Source organism: Pongo pygmaeus, chromosome 13 (assembly GCF_028885625.2).
Source record: "Pongo pygmaeus isolate AG05252 chromosome 13, NHGRI_mPonPyg2-v2.0_pri, whole genome shotgun sequence".
NCBI classification, from domain to species: Eukaryota; Metazoa; Chordata; class Mammalia; order Primates; family Hominidae; genus Pongo; species Pongo pygmaeus.
In genome coordinates, this window is record NC_072386.2 from 22,736,912 (window position 1) to 22,756,276 (window position 19,365).

General features: G+C 45.7%; 2 protein-coding genes across 14 annotated transcripts in view; one reads left to right on the forward strand and one right to left on the reverse strand.

Annotated features, from left to right (window-relative positions):
* The window catches only part of DNAI1 (dynein axonemal intermediate chain 1), a 60,098-nt gene extending 47,639 nt beyond the window's left edge, over window positions 1–12,459 (reverse strand). Inside the window, exon 1 of one of the 2 annotated variants that reach the window (XM_054502758.1) lies at window positions 12,210–12,459. In XM_054502758.1, coding sequence (XP_054358733.1) covers window positions 12,210–12,257 — 48 coding nt within the window. In that variant the 5' untranslated portion in view covers window positions 12,258–12,459. The remainder of the gene's footprint in view (window positions 1–12,209) is intronic. The other variant, XM_054502759.1, reaches the window with a different exon arrangement.
* Window positions 12,460–12,655: 196 nt separating this feature from the next.
* The window catches only part of FAM219A (family with sequence similarity 219 member A), a 60,623-nt gene continuing 53,913 nt past the window's right edge, over window positions 12,656–19,365 (forward strand). For 3 of the 12 annotated variants that reach the window (XM_054502770.2, XM_054502774.2, XM_054502778.2), the window contains exon 1: window positions 12,673–13,028. In XM_054502770.2, coding sequence (XP_054358745.1) covers window positions 13,002–13,028 — 27 coding nt within the window. In that variant the 5' untranslated portion in view covers window positions 12,673–13,001. Of the gene's footprint in view, window positions 13,062–19,365 lie in introns of all 12 variants that reach the window. The other 9 variants (XM_054502768.2, XM_054502772.2, XM_054502771.2 and 6 more) reach the window with 7 other exon arrangements.

Below are 19,365 nucleotides of genomic sequence, written 5' to 3' on the forward strand. Positions count from 1 at the left end.
TTTTTTTTTTTTTTTTTTTTTTTTTTTGGTAGAGAAGGGGTCTCACTATGTTGCCTAGTCTGGTCTCCAACTCTTGGGCTCAAGTGATCCATCCACCTCAGCCTCCCAAAGCGCTGGGATTACAGGCATGAGCCACCACACTTAGCCTTTCTTTTCTAATATAGCATTTAAAACCATACCTTTCTATTAAGCACAATTCTAGCAGCACCTCACAATTTTTATGTTTTATTTTCATTACAATTAAAAATATTTTCTAATTTCCCTTATGATTTTCTTGACCTATAGGTTATTCAGAAGTATTCTTTAATTTCTAAATACCCAGAGATTTTAAAGATATTATTTACTTCTATTTTGTTCAAACTACTCTTAATATGCTGGGATTCTTTTTTGGCAAGGATGGATGTTGAATTTGAATTAAGTTAAACTGTAAGATATTAACCTTTTGAAATGCATTTGAACTTATTTTATGTCCCAGTATATGGCTCATCCTTGTGAAAATTCTGCAGTTCTTGGGCGTAGTTTTCATTCTACTGTTCTTGAGTGTAGTGTTCTATAAATGTTAATTAGGTCAAGTTGGTTAACAGCACTGTTCAGATCTACTGAGAGAATAATGTTAAAATATCAAATTATCATTATGAATATTTCTACTTCTCCCTTTAGTTCTGTCATTTTTTGATGCTTACATCTTGAAGTTCTTTTGATTCTTATATCTTGAGGCATACACTTTGTGATTTTATGTATCCCTCTTGAATTGACCCTTTGTCATTTTAAAATGTCCCCATTTATCTCTGGGAATACTTCCTGTCTTGAAGACTACTTTGTCTGATAATGATACTCATACAGATTTCTTATGCTTTCCATTTGCATAGTTTATTTTTCCATTCTTTTATTTTCAAACATTCTATGTTTTTACATTTAAAATACATTTCTTGTAACAGGCAACATATAGTTGTTTTTTTCTTTTTCCTAGTCTGACAAACTCTGCCTCTTAATTGGAGGTCTTTACCATGTTGCTCTTTGTTTTCTAGTTTTTCTCATCTGCTTTTGTTTCTCTGTTCATCTTCTGCCTTCTTTTGTATTAACTGAAATTTTTTAGTACTCCATTTTGCTTTCTCTATTTGCTTTTCATACGTGCCTTTTTGTATTTTGTGCATGTGTGGTTGCTCTAAGGGTTACAATATGCATCCTGAACTTATCATAGTCTACTAAAAATAAATATTGTATCACTTCACACTTCACAATGTAATAATCTCATAACATGCTAATTCTATTTACCACCACTACTTCATCGTTTGCTCTATTGTTGTCACATATTTTATTTCTGTATACAGTGTAAGCCCCACTTGACAATAATGGTTTTGTTTTGTTTTTTGCTTTAAACAGTCATCTGTCTTTTAAGAAAATTAATAGAAGGGCTGGGCGTGGTGGCTCACGCCTGTAATCTCAGCACTTTGGGAGGTCAAGACAATAGGATCACTTGAGGCCAGGAGTTTGAGATCAACCTGGCCAACATGGTGAAATGCTGTCTCTACTGAAAATACAAAAAAAATTAGCCACCATGGTGGTGAGCATCTGTAATCCCAGCTACTCAGGAGGCTGAGACAGGAGAACTGCTTGAACCTGGGAGACACAGGTTGCAGAGAGCTGAGATCACACCATTGCACTCCAGCCTGGTCGACAGAGTAAGACTCTGTCTCAAACAACCAAAAACAACAACAAAAAGAAAACTAATAGAAAGAAAAAAAGTGCTGTAGTCCTAGCACTTTGGGAGGCTGAGGCAGGAGGATCACTTGATCCCAAGAATTCAAGACCAGCCTAGGCAACATAGTGAGACCCTGTCTCTATATATAAAAAAAAAATTAGCTGGGCTTGGTGGTGCATGCCTGTGGTCCCAGCTACTTGGCAGGCTGAGGCAGGAGGATCACTTGAGCCCAGGAGGTCAAGTCTCTAGTGAGCTGTGAGCATGCCATTGCACTCCAGCCTGGGTGACAGAGTGGGACCTTGTCTCAAAAAAAAACAAAGCCATTCCATTGTCTTCTGGCCTACCTTGTTTATGATGAGAAGTCAATCACAATTCATATAATTGTTTCCCTGTATGCAATTTGTCATTTTTCTTTGGCTACTTCCAAGGTTTTAGTTTTATCTTTGGTTTTCAGTAGTTTGACTATGAAAGACCTAGATGTGGTTTTATTTGTATTTATCCTGCTTGGGGCTCACTGAGTTTCTGATAGTCCTATATGTTTTCCACCAAGTTTAGAAAACTTTTGACCATTATTTCTTCAAATATTTTTTCCTCCTCTTTTTCCCTCTGGTATTCCAACTACACACATGTTCCAAATACATATATAATATATTCCATAGCTCACGAAGGCCCTCTCTTTTATTATTATTATTTTTTAATGGAGCCTCGGTAACAGGGCACCTGTTTTTTCTTTTTCTTTTCTCTTTTTTTTTTTTTTTGAGACAGGGTCTCCCTCTGTCACCCAGACTGCAGTGCAGTGGCACAGCCACAGCTCACTGCAGGCTTGATCTCCTGGGTTCAAGCTATCCTTCCACTTCAGCCTCCCACATAGCGGGACCACAGGGGCATACCACTACGCCTGGCTAATTTTTAAATTTTTTGTAGAGATGAGGTTTTTTTATGTTGCCCAGGTTGGTCTCAAACTTCTGGGCTCAAGTGATCCTCCTGTCTCGGCCTCCCAAAGTGCTGGGATTATAGGTATGAGCCACCATGCCCAGCCAGGCTCTCTTTTTACAAGAAAAACAAAACAAAACCAAACAAAACCTTCTTGGCCGGGCACGGTGGCTCACGCCTGTAATCCCAGCACTTTGGGAGGCCGAGACTGGTGGATCACGAGGTCAGGAGATCGAGACCATCCTGGCTAACATGGTGAAACCCCGTCTCTACTAAAAATACAAAAAAAAAAAAAATTAGCCAGGCGTGGTGGTGGCACCTGTAGTCCCAGCTATTTGGGAGGCTGAGGCAGGGGAATGGCGTGAACCTGGAAGGAGGAGCTTGCAGTGAGCCGAGATCGCGCCACTGCATTCCAGCCTGGGAGACAGAGCAAGATTCCATCTCAAAAAAAAAAAAAACCGTCTTCCTCTCTGTTCTTCAGATTAAATAATTTCCATGGATCTATCTTCACATTCAGCTGTTAGGCCTATCCAACGAATTTTTTATTTCTGATATTGTATTTTTCTACTGTTTCCATTTTTCTGCTTAGATTCTGCATCCATGCATCCATTAAAATAATATTTCCTTTATGTCCATAAATAAATTTATAGCAGCTGCTTTAAAGACATTGCCTGCTAATTCCAACATCTGTGTTACTCCCTGGTACCATCATGCTCTCCTTTGGATCTACCTCTCTGAGCCATGATCAAGAAATTGTCCTTAGGCAGAGAGCAAGGGTAAATGTGTGACTCATGTTGAGTGTTTTCCTTCCCTCAGGAATCACTGTCCTATGTTGTCTATGGTCCAATACCTAAAAACATTAGTGTCATATATTGTGCCCAGGCTTACAGCTGTTTACAGTGTAAGGGAAAGTCCAGTGTAGATTTCTGCACTGTGGCCAGAATATAAATCCCCTAAATCAAGGTCTTTAAGGTTATATATAAAGTATACTGCATTTTATTTATTTATTTTAGAGACAGGTTCTCACTCTGTTGCCCATGCTGGAGTGCAGTGGTAACAATCATAGCTCACTGGAGTCTTGAACTCTTGGGCTCAAGGGATCCTCCTGCCTCAGCCTCCTGAGTGGCTGGGACTACAGGTGCATGCAACCTGCCTAATTTGTGTGTGTGTGTGTGTGTGTGTGTGTGTGTGTGTGTGTGTGTGTAGAGATGGGGTCTTGCTGTGTTGTCCAGGCTGGTCTCAAACTCCTAGGCTCAAGTGATCCTCCTGCCTCAGCCTCCCAAAGTGCTAGGATTACAGCCATGAGCCATCATGCCTGGCCTGTGTGCTGTATTTTAAAATTCATTGCAGAAATGTGCTATTTTTAAAACCCTATAGTAAAGGCTTTTGTAAAGGACAGGACCTTTTGTAATGTAAATATCAGCCCTGAATGAAAGCATTGGACTAGAAGAAATCTGAGGCCCCTTCCTGCACAATTCATGAGAAAGAGATTTACCAGAAACAATATGGAAGTTACTTTAGAGTAAACCAAGTTATATCTTCCACTGGAGGAGATGAGCAAAGAGAATACCTCCTTCTAGCTTTGGTTGCTTAAAGAGCCATAGGATCTTGTCCCTTGCTGACATTGCCTAGCATGAACAGATGAGCTAGGGTCAATCAGATTCCCTCCTTAAGAATTTGAACTAGGACTACAGGGAGAACCAGTAGTTGGATGGAGATATTCATGGAAATGTTTGTGAGGTAGAGAAGTCAGAACAGCTATGATAAGCTGGAAACAGACTAAAATTATGAGGGAGCGGAGACCATGGACATCTGGCCAGTTGGGAAATAAGAATAAGAATGAAACATAGTTGTTAAAAGAAATAGAGAGGCCGTGAGAGATATGGAGAAGTAGTTGGTCCCTTTACCTGTTTCAGAATCAATTGTTTTCTAATTTCAATTCTAGGTTATCTATGTACTTATAATAACCATCTGTAACTCCCCACATATATACCTTCTCCCTTCTCTCATCCTCTTTTATCTGAGGTAACTTCAGTGAGCCTCTGTTCTTTGTAACTTAAAGAGCTTAACTAAAGTAATGTGCCTCAGAGTTTGCCAGGTCTGTAAAGGGCAGAAAGAGTAGAGAAGACTTGGGCATTCCATGCAGAGGGAACAAAATAATTAGCAAAGACACAGAGGCACAGAAGCAGATGACTCTCCAAGGAGCAGCAGATTATTTTGTCCATATACACTCCAGTTTGTTCCCAAATAAGATTTGAGGCTGAATACATGACACATTGAGAAAATAAGTAAATGAGCAAATGGATGTGATGTAAGAATAAAAGTAGAAAAATAAGCTTAACATTAGGGGTAGGGTGCCTACATAATTAATAGGATTAGGCTGCTTTAACTAGGATAAAGGAGGCATGAATTGCTTCTTCTGCAGGCCAAGAAAGAAAAGTTAGTGTTCAGAGTAGCGCAGTACATACCTTCCCATCACTCATTTATTCACTCATCAACTAACTCATTCAGTCATTATTCATTCATCCAGCATTTATTAAGCATCTATTATGTGCCAGGTCCTCGGATGACAGCTAAGGAGGAACCAAGATCGAATTGGTTCTCACACCCAGGGTTCTCAAGCTAGGAGGTGAGATAAATGGAGGACATAAATCCACCATACAAACCAGAATCCAGTGACTCTATGAGTAGGACAAAGTGTTGTGAGACTCAAACTAGTGAAACTAAAGTTACAACAGCTGTGTCCTTTGCTTGCTTCTTGCATACAACTCTGTCAGTGCTCAGTGACTGCAAAGATTGAACACTTGATACAAATTCCTAACTGGCAGAAAACAATTTCATGTGACTTGCTCACAGCTGGAGCCAGAGAGTCAACATTACTCCTTAGCATCAACTTGCAGGCTGCAAAGCCCAGCAACGAGCACAAGAGCCCTCTGCCATTATTATTTGAGTACCCGGCATGTACTGAGTGCTAACAATGTGCTAGGCCCCCTAGTACACAGTGGAGGAAAACAAGTTCTGGCCTCAAATGGTCACAGCTGTTTTGTAATCTGATAATTGTGCATGACAAACCTCAGACCGTAACTCTGAAAATAGCATGACTATAATCATAACAAAATGGAACTGCCATTGGCAAAAACTGTTTTCTAGTTATCACTTCCAGAAGTAATTCTATAACACAACTAGGGGAAAAGAAGAAAAAACTTTCTCAGCTTTCTGCTGCTAAACCTCAAAATTATTATCAACTGCATCCATCCCTTCTCCTGTCCTGATACAAAGTGTGCCTCCTCCTGTCCACAACATCATCTCCTCAGAGACTTGGCTCTAGTCATTATTTAATCTTTCTCCTTTATCTTCAACTTCTCTCTCCGTTCAGGATCCTTCCCCTCAGCATTTAATATATTCAAGTCTTTCATCTTAAAAACACAATCTTTGCCTACATAGTTCTTACTGCCTTCTTAGCTCAATTCAGTTTAGCTTTTCACTCTGAAATTGTCCTTTCCAAAGTCCCCAATAACAAAGTCCCCAAGTTATTAAATCTAATAGTTATATCTTAGTGTTTATCTTCATTGACACCTTAGCAACATGCAACTTGGCTGACCATACAGTTTCACTGAAACACATTCTTCCTTTGGCTTCTGGGATATTATTTTTCCTTGTTGTCTTCTTACTTCTCTGATTACTCCTTCTTATTCTCCATTTTGGACTCTTCTTCTTCTATCCAAACCTTAAATACTGGTGGTCCCCCCAGAAGTCTTCCCTAATTCCCCCAGAATCAGAATGAAGACCCCCTACCACGTGCTTCCATAGAACCCTGTGCTACTTCCCCAACCACAGTTGATCATTCATTCAACATTCATCAAGAGCTTCTGACGTCATCATGGCCACTGTTTTAGGGGCTGAGAATACAGATATAAGCAAAAACATCCACAGGCCCTGCTCTCAAGGAGCTCACAATCTAATGGGGGAGACATACAATAATCAAATAATTACACAAATAAGTGAATAATTACAAACCATGATGCATGCTATGGAAGAAAGGAACACAGAGCAATGAGACTATATAACAGAGGAAACTTACCCTACCTTCCATAACAGGGCAGGGGGCATTGGGGGCAGGTTGTGGGGATTGATTTGGGGGCTGAAATCTTAGGAGTGAGTACATGTGTGAGGGAGGGTGTGAAGAGCATTCCAGAAAGAGGGGGCAGCACATAGAACTAAGGTACAGCAATAATGGAGAAGAGTGGTACAAATTAAGGTATAGAGACCAGGGTAGGTCTCAGGCCCATTCAGGTCTCTGGAGGGATTGTCTAAAAATCTGGTCCCTATCCTAAGAGCAATGGGAAGTCACTGAAGTGTTCTGAGTTGGGGATGGCACAATCAGATTTACAGTTTGAAAAGATCACTTTTCATGCAGTGTAGAGAATGGATTGGAAAGGGCACGAGTGAATGAGGGAAAACTAGTTACTAGGCTTTTACAGCACTCTTTGGTGAGAGATGATTGTAGGCTGGGCTAGGGAGGTGGCAGTGTATATGAAAAAAGTGTTTAATTTGAGAGATATTTAAGAGGTAAGGGAGTAAAAGATCATATCTAGGGCTTGAGGAATATACGTGTAAGAATGATACTGAGGTCACAGGAGTGAAGCTATCTTACTTTGGACATACAGAAACACATCAACTTCCCCTACATTCTGTTCACCTCCTATCTTTTCATCTATGGATACCAGGCCCCATCACCAGGCTCAAAATCTCTGAATCATCCAAGACTCTCTTCTGGCCTTATGCCCAACCCTGCCCACTCACTCCTACCCTAGTCACCCCCTAATCTAGATCAATATTTCTGAAAGTATTGCACTATAGGAGCCTCTTGAGAGACCACAAAATGATCCAAAATAAAATCTTTTCTTTGGCTTTTACAGGAGAATGATGTAAAATTCCAGACTTTGATTTTTTTTTATGGTAACCAACTGAGTTATAAAGGGGTACTAAAATTTGTTAGTCATAAACTAAAATTAGCTTTTAACTGGAGTTCACAGAAGATTCTAATTCGGTTTTCTACTAAGAAGTTTGGCTGCCAGGCAATGTTTGGCAACGCTGCAAAGCTCCTCCTGTACATGTATACATGCAGCCAGTTGGCACTCTCACAATTTTCAGGAAGGACGCTTTGCTATTGGGGCATTACCAGTGATGTTTTGAGCTGGACATGGTTTACGGTGCCTGACATTCAAGCATTTTAATTACAAATTATGATTTATGGAGCTCCATAATGACCAATTTAATATGCCACAGGTTATTTGATTAACTCTATGGGGTAGGGGAATGTACCTCTTTGACCTTATCTCCTGCCACATTCCCCACTCCCTTCCTTGCTGATCCAGAACACGTGTAGCAGGCTCCCATGTCAGGGACTTTATACTTGCTATGCCATCTGTCTGGAATGCCTCCCCTATCCCCACCCCTTCACCCCACACCCCACCCCCAGATATTGCATAGCTCTTTCATTTCCTTCAGGTCTTTGCTCATATGCCACCTCTGTAACACCTTCCCTGTCCATCCTATTTAAATGATAATCTTCTGATTCCCTGAACTTCTTAGTCTACTTCTCTGATTTAGTTTTATTCTTGGCATCTATCACCATCTAATATACTATATATTTTACAAATTTATTTATTGCCACTTCACCTCCAACTAAAAAATAAGCTCCACGAGAGCAGGGATTTTTGTTTGTTTTGTTTCTTGCTATATCACCAATACCTAGAACAATACCTAACACAGAGTGGGTATGATAAATAATTACTGCATGAATATTTACATATCAATATTTTTATATCTTAGTCTCCAAAACCCATCTCTTAAGGCATGGATACGTGTGGTTCAAATTTGAATCATTCATAGCCCTACTGCCAAAGCAGATATAAACATGTACCTGGAAAACCAAACTTACACAGTTACATTTCCTTGTTATAATTCCCCACTAGTCTCCCCATCCCAGCTTCACCCCTTCCCATCCTTCAGACACATTCAGATGATAATTTCCAAGAACAACTTCGGGCATTCAGAATTCATATTGAACTCATTTTCTTAGAATTTAATATATTCCAGGTATTGTACTAGGTAGAGGGGAATCAACAATGAACAAGACAGACATGATCCTTACCATAACAGAGTTTATAGTCTAGAGGGGATATCACCCTATTCTGCCTCCAGAAAGGGGACTTAATCCTTTGTAGAAGAATATGAAGGCCAAGCTTAGACCCGAAGTATGAATAGGATATGAAGGAAAGATTTGGGGTAGGGTGGAGTAGAGTAGGTAGACGCAGACAGATAAGATTTCAAAAGCTTAGAGGAGATAAACAGTGTGAGTATCACTTTCTAGGAAGTGAGGGCAGTTCAGTTTGCTGGGATTGTGGAATTTTCATAGAGAAATGGTGAAGTTTGAAGTAGGATGGGTAGCAAAGGCAAGACCAGGCAGGGTGGCAAAGGCCATACCAAGCAAACTGGACTTTTGGAACTTTATCCTGAGAGCAACAGGGAACTAAAAGGCCACTAGTGGAGTGATATGAACAAATGGAATTTAAACTCCTCTCTATCCTCTAACAAACCCAACCCTGATCTTCCCTCACCCCTGGCAACCCAGTCCTACCTACCTCCTCCCTGAAGCCTTTCTGCTGCTCTAACCTGCAGGCCTCTCTCCCCTTCATCCCTAGGGATCCCATCCTCCTTTATCTTTTTCTGCCTGTGTTCTGTCTCCCCCATTTAACTGAATTCCCAGAGGACAGGGACAACTTCTCAAACATCTCTAGGACATCCCTCACCTGATTAGCACTGACTCAAATTGGTCTTCACTGAGGCAAGAAAATGATAAATACAACCTAGCACAACCCAACCTTTTCTCACACCCCACACGCCAATATTTACTCTGAACTAAAACAACCCTTCCCTCCATGGAGCAGTGCTGATGCGTACGGGCCCAGTTGACCCAGTTTTTTCTGCTTTCTGTCTGCTGTCACCTCTCCCTGCTCTCAGTGTAACTAGTCTCTAATGTCTCCCTAATGGGCTAGAGAAACCCATCCCCAAGCTTGTTCAAACTGCAAGTTGCTAGAAAAGATAAATCGAATCTGTAATGACAGAAAGCAGATCTGTGGTTACCTAGGCAGGCCAGGGGTGGGGCATAGGAGGTGGGATGGGGCATAGGAGGTGGGATGAGGCACGGGGAACTTCTTGGGATAGAGAAAGTATCCTATATCTTGAGTGTGGTGGTGGTTTATACGTGTGTAAATTTGTTAAAATTTGTCAACACGTACAACTAAAATGGTACATTCTATTATATGTAAACCAAACCTCAATAATGTTCATTTTAAAAGCAAACTCCTGGGGCGCGGGGGCTCACCCCTGTAATCCCAGCACTTTGGGAGGCCTAGGCCTGTGGATCACCTGAGGTCAGGAGTCCGAGACCAGCCCGACCAATATGGTGAAACTCCGCCTCTACTAAAAATACAAAAATTGGCTGGGTGCGGTGGCCCACACCTGTAATCCCAGCACTTTGGGAGGCCAAGGCGGGCAGATCACGAGGTCAGGAGACCAAGACCATCATGGCTAACACGGTGAAACCCTGTCTCTACCAAAAACACAAAAAAATTAGCTGGGCGTGGTGGCAGGCGCCTATAGTCCCAGCTACTTGGGAGGCTGAGGCAGGAGAATGACGTGAACCCAGGAGGCGGAGCTTGCAGCGAGCCAAGATCACACCACTGCACTCCAGCCTGGATGACAGAGCAAGACTCCGTTTCAAAAAAAAAATAAAACTAAACTAAACTAAAATAAAATAAATTAGCCAGGCATGGTGGCGTGTGCCTGTAATCCCAGCTACTTGGGAGGCTGAGACAGGTCCCTTGAATCGGGGAGGTGGAGGTTGCAGTGAGTCGAGATTGCGCCACTGCACTCCACCCTGGGTGACAAGAGCGAAACGCCGTCTCAAAAATAAAAAATACAAAAGTAAAAAATAAATAAAAGCAAACTGCCTGTAAATATAGGGTCAGGAGGCTCAAACACAGTACATGAACTTCAACGTAAAGCCCAACCCCAACATAAAATTAGGGCATGTTCATATGGGACTAGCAGCTTCCCCAAGGCTGCAGAGACCTAAGAAAGTCAGGTCCATCTGCTACAGAAGCCCAGGTAAAAGAGGCAGAGAAGCAAAGGCTAACATGGAGGTGGCCAGACCAAAATATGCAAAGTCATAAGTAGCATGGAGATTGGCTCTCTAAACCTCAATATACCTAGACTTGAGTGGGGTAAATCTGGAATAAATAAATAGAAGTCCTGCTTTCCAGAACTGGAAACTGCACATTAGCCTGAGTGGTAATTCATAAAGGGTTTGGAAAAAGTTCCTGAAGGACTGAGTTGCTTCACCACAGAAGACTCCTTGGGAAACTGGGACTGTCTTGCCTTCCATGGTGATGCTGAGGAAGAAAGCAGAACTCTGTGCTCAGTGGGTTAAGTGGGATGACTCGGGTTTCCTGTGAGAAGGGATGACATCTGTCCAGGTGGTAATAAGAGCATAATGTTCACATAGTTGAATGAATCACAGGAGTGGACCAGGGCCTCGCAGGGAAGAGAGACATATGAGGCTCTAGAAATAGTTGGGGCCAAGTGTTTGGGTTGTGCACTGTGGGGGTGGGGACAGGGATGAGAAAAGGGCCTCTCTCCTCTTCCTCTTTGCCTGCCCTCTCTCTCCTCATAAATCTCCCAGCACAGAAAATAAAATCACACTCCTGCACATAGCCTGTCCTGTATTCTGTTTAGTTCTCTTGCACACCCTCTGTGGGCTCCCAAACAGCAAGGCCTGTGTTCCCACCTAGCCTGGAGCTAGGCACACAGCAAAGGGTTGGATAAAGAATGCATCTGAGGCTGGGCGCAGTGGCTCACGCCTGTAATCCCAGCACTTCGGAAGGTCAAGGTAGGAGGATCGCTTGAGCTCAGGAGTTAGAGACGGGCCTGGGCAACATGGGGAAACCCCGTCTCTACCAAAAATACAAAATTTAGCCGGGCGTGGTGGCCTATGCCTTTGGTTCCAGCTACTCGGCAGGCTGAAGTGGCAGAATCGCTTGCACCCAGGAGGCAGAGGTTACAGAGAGCTGAGATGACGCCACTGCACTCTAGGCTGGGCTACAGGGCGAGCCTCTGTCTCAAAAAAAAGAAAAAGAAAAATTCCTTTGGGACAAGAATGTGAGGACAAGGAGGAAGGGACTCGTGGGAATGGGGATGGGGAAGTTAAGGAGAATAGACTGGTCAGAATGAGTCCAGGGGGTAAAGTGAAGTGAAGAGATGGGAATGGTGGATAAAAGGAGAGAGGTAAGAAACGGTGGGTTGGGGTAGTATGGGAGAGGAGGTCGGGATTAGTGGGAAAGAGTAGGACAGAGTCAGAGGTCAGTGGGAGCATTTGCCAGAGGTCACAGGGGTGAGAAGGCTGGGGTCAACAGAGAAAAGATCAAGGATCAGTAGGAGAGGTATGATTAGTGGTCACTGGCGACGACGAAGGTCAGAGGTCATCAGAAGTAAGGTGTGCGTGCGTTACCTGCTTATGAGGCTGTTTATGGGGAGCCTTCGCAGAAGCAGGAAGCATCTCAACCCTTTGGAGAGCCTACAAAACGCTCCCTCGTCTGAAGACAAAAAGTTTGTCCGTCTCCTTGACCACACACAAGAAATCTGGACTCTCTTCCACTTCAGTTACCAGTCGCAACGGTTCTTTAGGGACAGCCGTCGTTGTGGGTCCCCGTGCCCTTGCAAGATAGAATCCAACTCCCTGACGCGGTTACCCAGCAACCGACCAGCAGCCAAGGCGCAGGCGCTTCTGGCGCGCCCAGCCGGCCCGGAAAGGAGGCGGGGTTGGGCGCGTGGCGAGCGAGTCTCCACTAAGCCCCACCCCCTCAGGAATCACAGCCGGGCGGCCGCGCGCATTCGGAACTCCCGCATGTGGGTGGGGCTGGGGTCCCCAGGCACCGCCTCCTCATGAATAATGCAAGATCCGGGCGGTGTCCCGGACCCGGAAGTGGAGTTGCCGAGTCACCGCAGTGGCTGAGCTGCTGACAGGAGGCGGCGGCGGAGTAGGAGGCGAGGCAAGACCTGCGGCTCGGCCCGGCCACAGCCGCGGTAGTGCTAGGCAAGTCCACGGAGTCACGCCGGCCTCAGCCAGTCTGCGAACCTCTCGCCCCCGCCCACCCCTGCATCCGCCCGGCCCCTGCCCGCCCGACTGGTCCGGGTAGGCCTAGTCTGCACCACCCGCCGGGCTCCTGGGGCCGCCGCCCCGCGCGGTCCCGTCGGCGTCCCCGGCCGCGCCCGGCCCCTGGCCCGCTCGCCCGCCGGCACCATGATGGAGGAGATCGACCGGTTCCAGGTGCCCACCGCGCACTCGGAGATGCAGCCGCTGGTGAGGGGGCGGGCGGCGGGCAGGCCAAGGCCGGGAGGGGGCGTCGCTTGAGGGGGAGGGAGGGAATCAGGCCGGGGGGATCGTGCGGAGGGGCGCCATCGGATGGGGCAAAGAGATCCCTGAAAACGTATTGCCGGGGGACGGGGACTTGCAGGACAAGAAAACCGTGGGAGAATATGCTGGATGAGAGCAAAGGGACCTGTAAGGGCGGAGGGCACCGTTGGTGGAAGCAGAGCACCGTCGGATGGAACGGAGGGGGCACAAAGGTGCACACCGCTAGTGGAGGCCCATAGCCGGGACTGGCGAGGGAACTGCCATGGGGCACCGCCGGCGGCAGGCCCAGGGGGCTGGGATGGGAGGTGGGGAGGCGTTTAGTCCTAGAGGCCTGTGATGCTTAGGGCGGGGGAGCCGTCAGGCTAAGAGAGATTGAGAATCAGCTTTTAGAAGAGGAGGGGCCTGCCCGCCCGTCCGCTGGATATACGGACAGGAACGCCGGGCCGGGGCGAGGGACCCAGTGGGGGAAGGTGGTTGGTGCAGAACCTGGGAATTCCGTTCTCCGGTGGGGAGCGCAGGCAGACAAGGCTGGGGGCATCTAAACCGGGAAGGAGAGTGCGCGGCGACCAGATGGGGAATCGGGGTGCAGATGAGAGTGCTTGGGAACCGACGGGAGAGGAAGTGGGGTCGCGCTGGAGCTGCCTGTGCCCACTGGTTGGGAAGAGCCCCCATCATCTTAGGCCTACGTGCCTGAAGTCCTTGCTGGGCGCGGATCCTGCCGCCTGTCCGCGGTCCCGGAGTCAGGGAGGAATGATGTCATCGCTGCTGGCGCGGAGGGAATGGAAGGGGGAGGGCAACTCGGGTGCACCGAGGCTAGGCGTAAGGGAGACCATGCTTGCTGGCCACCGCCCAGGGGGCTACCTGACCTCACTTGTCTGTCAGGCAACCGGGTGGGAGACGTGGAGGCCTAGCCAGCTCGTATAGCGAGCGGGGAAGAGAGGGAATGTCTAGGCTGTGTTCGCTTTATCCCCCTGGAGCCTGAGCTGGAATTGGAAGGAGGCAAGGTGGGCTACAAACCCGAAAGTGTGGATGCCCCATTTCTCTGAGCTGTGCTGGCTGGAGCAGAGCTGAGTTCTCCAAGTTCTGAAGTTCTGCTTCTGTGTTAGGCAGGGTGGCCAGAAACAGGTCTACCCTTAGGCCTATAACCCCCTGGCTGACAGATGTGCTTTGTAGCTTCCTGGGCGAGTAACCTACCCATTACAGCAGCCAAGATGGGCCTTGGCAGGGACCTATCACCACCTTTTTGTCACACCTTTTGGGGGATGGTAGAGAGAATCATTAGTGGCCACTTAGCAGGAGACAAAAGGCTTTTTCCCCCTTTCATGACTACTTAGACAGTTCTAAGAGCCAAAACAAAGAAATTTTACAGAAGCATACAATATTAAACCAGAGAGAGGTGTTACAGGACTTTTTCCTAGCCTCATGCCATCATTGGATTATTTGGGAGCCAGATAATCCTGGAGAGAAGTCCATCCCATGAACTTAAAGAAGGACTTTGGGCTGGCTGAAGATAATTTTCCTTTTTGAGTTCTCTTTCTAGCTAACCTGGCTTGTCAAACTAGATTGCCCTTCCAGTTCTAAGCATCTAATCAAGAATCAAAATAGAGGGTGGATGAAGGAAGAGGAGGTTCAAGTGTGTCAGGAACAGGAAGCAATGAGTTGTTTCTTGTCTCCCATCTGGGGTTCCCAAAAAGGGAGGAAATAGCTGTTCAAGGAAAGGGGAGAAGAAATAGAGCCACCAGGCTGTCTCAGTTGTCCTTGGTGCTTCTGTTATTGCCTGAAATTCTGATTAGTGGTTTGGCTGGGTAGAGAACTCTTGAGCTGCTTCCGGTCTGTGTGGCCCTAGAGTTGGAGAAGTATCTGTGGCAAGGAGGCACTTAGAAAAGCTCTGACTGCCTTCGGACATTTTTAACTGCTAAAGTCACCCTTGTCTGCAAGAGAATACTTTTTTTTTTTTTTTTTTGAGACAGCGTCCCTCTCTGTCACCCAGGCTAGAGTGCAGTGGCACGATCTTGGCCCACTGCAACCTCCACCTCCTGGATTCAAGCGATTCTCCTACCTCAGCCTCCCAAGTAGCTGGGATTATAGGCCCCTGCCACCACGCGTGGCCAATTTTTGTATTTTTAGTAGAGACAGGGTTTCGCCATGTTGGCCAGGCTGGTCCTGAATGCCTGACCTCAAGTGGTCTGCCCGCCTCGGCCTCCCAAAATGCTAGGATTACAAGAGTGAGCTGCTATGCCCGGCCTGAGAATACCTTATTGAGGTTGAGTGAGAGCCTTACGGAAATAGCAATATAGTCATCCTCATTTGAGGGTCATAGACATTGCCCCGCTTCCTGACCTCTGTCCCCAGGTTGTATTCCAGAGGCACCTCAAAACCCTTTAAATACCCTGTGTATTGCTGAGACCAGCAGAATCTTGTGTGATGTTTCTTCAGGAGTCTTCATTTTGGGGCATAAAGAATTAAGATAGTCCAGCCTGGGAAACACAGTGAGACTCCATCTCTACAAAAATATTTAAAATTAGCTCAGCATGGTGCTGCATGCCTGTAGTACCAGCTACTCAGGAGGCCGAGGCAGGAGGATTGCTTGAGCCCAGGAGGTTGAGGCTGCAGTGAGCCATGTGCCTACTACTACATTCCAGCCTGGGCAACAGAGCAAGACTCTGTCTCAGAAAAAAAAAAAAAAAAAAAAAATCAAGATAGCATATCATAGAGGTAAAGGGCAAAAAAGAGGGCAAAATGGCTCTTTAAGGGTATTTGGATAGGCCATAAAAACCAGGGTCCCAGGCTCAGACTTAGCTATGACCTATTTCATTTTTTTGCCATTTATTGAGACCTCTAGGAAGTCTCTCCTCCTTCCTAGATTGTTTTTTCATTTATGAGATGAAGACAAACTATCTCTTTAAAGTTTAAACAATAGCTCCTCATTCTCCCTTCTAAAGAATACCACAGAGACCTGATATCATTGATTCAGCAATTGATTTACCAAATAATTATTGAGCATCTGCTCTGTCCCAAATATTAAACTGAGTATTAGGGATAGAGTAGTTAGCAACACAGACACAGATGTGACCCTGCTCTTGAGCCCACAGTTTGTCAAAGTTTGTTTCTCTTGCTCACTCTCTTAGTGTGATCCTCCACTGAGGGCAGAGGAGGGGCTGACTCATTAAGCCCCAAGGGAGCCAGGCAATGCTGGTGTCATCATCATTGCCCCTTTCTGGACCAAGCTGTATGGATAGAGGCTTGTCACATGGGCGCCATCATCAAATAACTCTCCCCATCCCATAGTGATGGGAAGAATCCAGAGGCCATTGCCTACTTGGAAAGATAAACTCTAGGGGGAGCACATCTTTATTTTTTTAATTATTTAATTGAAAGAGAAACTCAGGCTTGAAAAGAAGGCCTGGGGGCGTGGCAGAACTGAGAGAGAAGGCAGCCAGCAGATCTGGGTGTTTCCAAGGTGCTAATTTAAGCATTAGATCTCAGCTAGTGGGAGGAAGAGGAGGAGATCCCTGCCCTGTTATTGCTGCTGCTGTTGTCACAGCTGCATGGAGCCTCCTGTCTCTGGTGGGAGTTTGCCTGAAAGGAGTGGCTTCCCTCCTTTCCCCATCACACCAATTATTTAATTGGCCTTGTTGCAACTCAGCAGCTGAACCAGGCCCGGTCTATCTCTGAGAGCTCCCCAGGTTCTCTTCCTGTCTCCTTTTTTTTTTTTCTCTTTTGAGACGGAGTCTCGCTCTGTTGCCCAGGCTGGAGTGCAGTGGCGTGATCTCGGCTTACTGCAACCTCTGCCTCCAGGGTTCAAGTGATTCTCCTGTCTCAGCCTCCTGAATAGCTGGGACTACAGGCGCACACCACCACGCCCAACTAATTTTTGTATTTTTAGTAGAGACAGGGTTTCACCATGTTGGCCAGGATGGTATTGATCTCTTGACCTCATGATCTGCCCGCTTTGGCCTCCCAAAGTGCTGGGATTACAGGCGTGAGCTGCTGCACTCGGCCTCCTGTCTTCTTATGAAAGGAGTGAGAGCTCCTCTTAGAGACCTATCCACCGGACTCCATTCCTGCTGTATCTATCTTTCAGACAATCCTGAGTGTTTCTGAGCACAGATTCTCCCAAAGAAACTGCCAGGGATAGGCACATTTTGTGTGTCAGCTCTGTGTCTGAGCCATACACCTCACTGATTTAGAGAAGTTCCCAGCAGCCCAAGGCTCTCTGTTGATCAGTTGGGTTGAGTTTGGTATATTGTTTGTATGAGCAACAGGGATAGGCTCTCTGGCCCTATTGTCTGTCTGCTCAGCTTGTTGGTGCAGCCGCACAGTCTATGTCTTCTCTTCGGCTGCAATTGGAGAGGAAGAGATTTGTTGTAAGAACAAATGGAGCTTTTAAGCACTTAATTGTGTCAGGCAACACCCTGCCTCCTGTGCTCTCAGGGACCAAAGAGACTTAAAGAATGGCAAATAGCACCAGATAGGGTCTCTGCACAGCTGAAAGAACTGTTACTCTAGCCTCACTGAAACCAGGTTATCGGTTAACTCATTTGTTTAGTTCACGAGCATCTACTCAGATCAGGTACTTTAAGGATACAGGGACAAGTAAGATCTCTCCAGTGGGTGGCCAAGAGAAGGATGGGCTCAGATGGCTATAGGAAGGTTTTTAGATATATGTCAAAAAGAGTAGAGATCAATGAAGTGTCATGAGAAAGAGTGACACCCTCCTTTGGGAGAGAGTGAGGAATGCTGAGATTCTGACTCTTTGACTACACGAGCTTGGGAAGGAGTTTCAGACTCCTACTGCTTCCTGACACTCAGGGATGGATGGGGATGGTCAGGACAGGACATTAATTCAGTGGGTAGGCCACAGTGGCTCCTGAAAGTGGTGGAGAGAACATTATAAAGATAGCAAGTAGCCACTGTGGAAAACTGACCTATATATATTCTATGTTCTGGGCGCCTTAAGTTGCCTCCTTGTGGTCAGATGACTTTTCAATTTAAGGGTGGATTCTCCTAGTGGATCCATGTGGCTCATGACCCAGCAGTATTTCTCAGGCTCCTGGGCAGAGGCACCCTTCTTTCCTGCCCTATATTACAAACTGAGGATCAGGTTTGTTCAAGCCTGCAGCTCCTTACTACTCATCTCCTCATCAAACAAACACCAAGTAAGAACCTATTCTCTGCTAGATGTTGTTCTGGGCTCAATAGCACAGAATTTTGCTCCAGGGAGATGCACAGTCTAGAACTCAGATTGAGGCACTATAGAATAGTGAGCACTGCAAGAGAAGAACCAGGCCCAGGAGCGCCAAATGAAAGCAGGAAGGGCTCTCATCGAGTGGTCAGGGAAGGCTTCACAGAGGCCCTAGGAACTGGCCATAGGAAGAGTACTAGAAGCTTGGCAAACTGACAAAATGAGGCTAAGCCAAGAAAGGGCATGGAAGAAGAAACAAAGGAGTGCATTTGGAATAAATGAAGAGTTATAATTAAGGGAATAACATGATCAAATCTAAGTTTAGGTTAGTGGTGGATGAGAGATTGGAGAAGATGAGATTGGAAGTTGGAAAATGAATACAGACCTGGGTGTAATAATTCTGCTAGGAGATAATGAAGGCCTACAGAAGCAGAGAAACACGATAGGACAGATACACAGATACTAATAAGGTGGAATAGGCAGGATATGATATCTGTTGGGAGGTGGAATGGAGAGGTAGAGAGTTAAGGATGACTCTCAAGTTTGTGGCATGGACACCTGGATGGAGGAAGAGACCATCATCACCTCGGGAAACTCAGAAGCCCATGTACCTTTTGGTCTCAGGGACTTCTTATAACAGAGAAGGCTGCTGTTTTCCTTTGCTCTACTGCTGAAGCTACATTCTTGGGGTTATGAGGAACCCAGAAGTCCTAGAAAACCAAAGGTCAGAGTGGCACTTGTCCCCACTCTGCCTCAAAAGGGCTGCTGAGAAACATGCTCATCTGCCAGTGAATACTTCTCCCCTGCAACCTGCTTTGATGAATTCAAGGGAATTGGTAGCAGCAAGGAGCCATAGTGGGTTTTGTTGTTGTTATTTTCTTTCCAGTAGCACTTTGATGAAGAAAAAATAAAATCCTTTGTTGTCTAAGTGCTTTATGTTGCAGCTTCTGGCTTTGCCTTTTACCATCATTCTAGTCAAATCGATGGGTTTTTTTCTGACTGATTGAGCTGGGCTCTTTCACTGATTCCTTCTGGAATGGATATATGTATTACTACATCACTGCA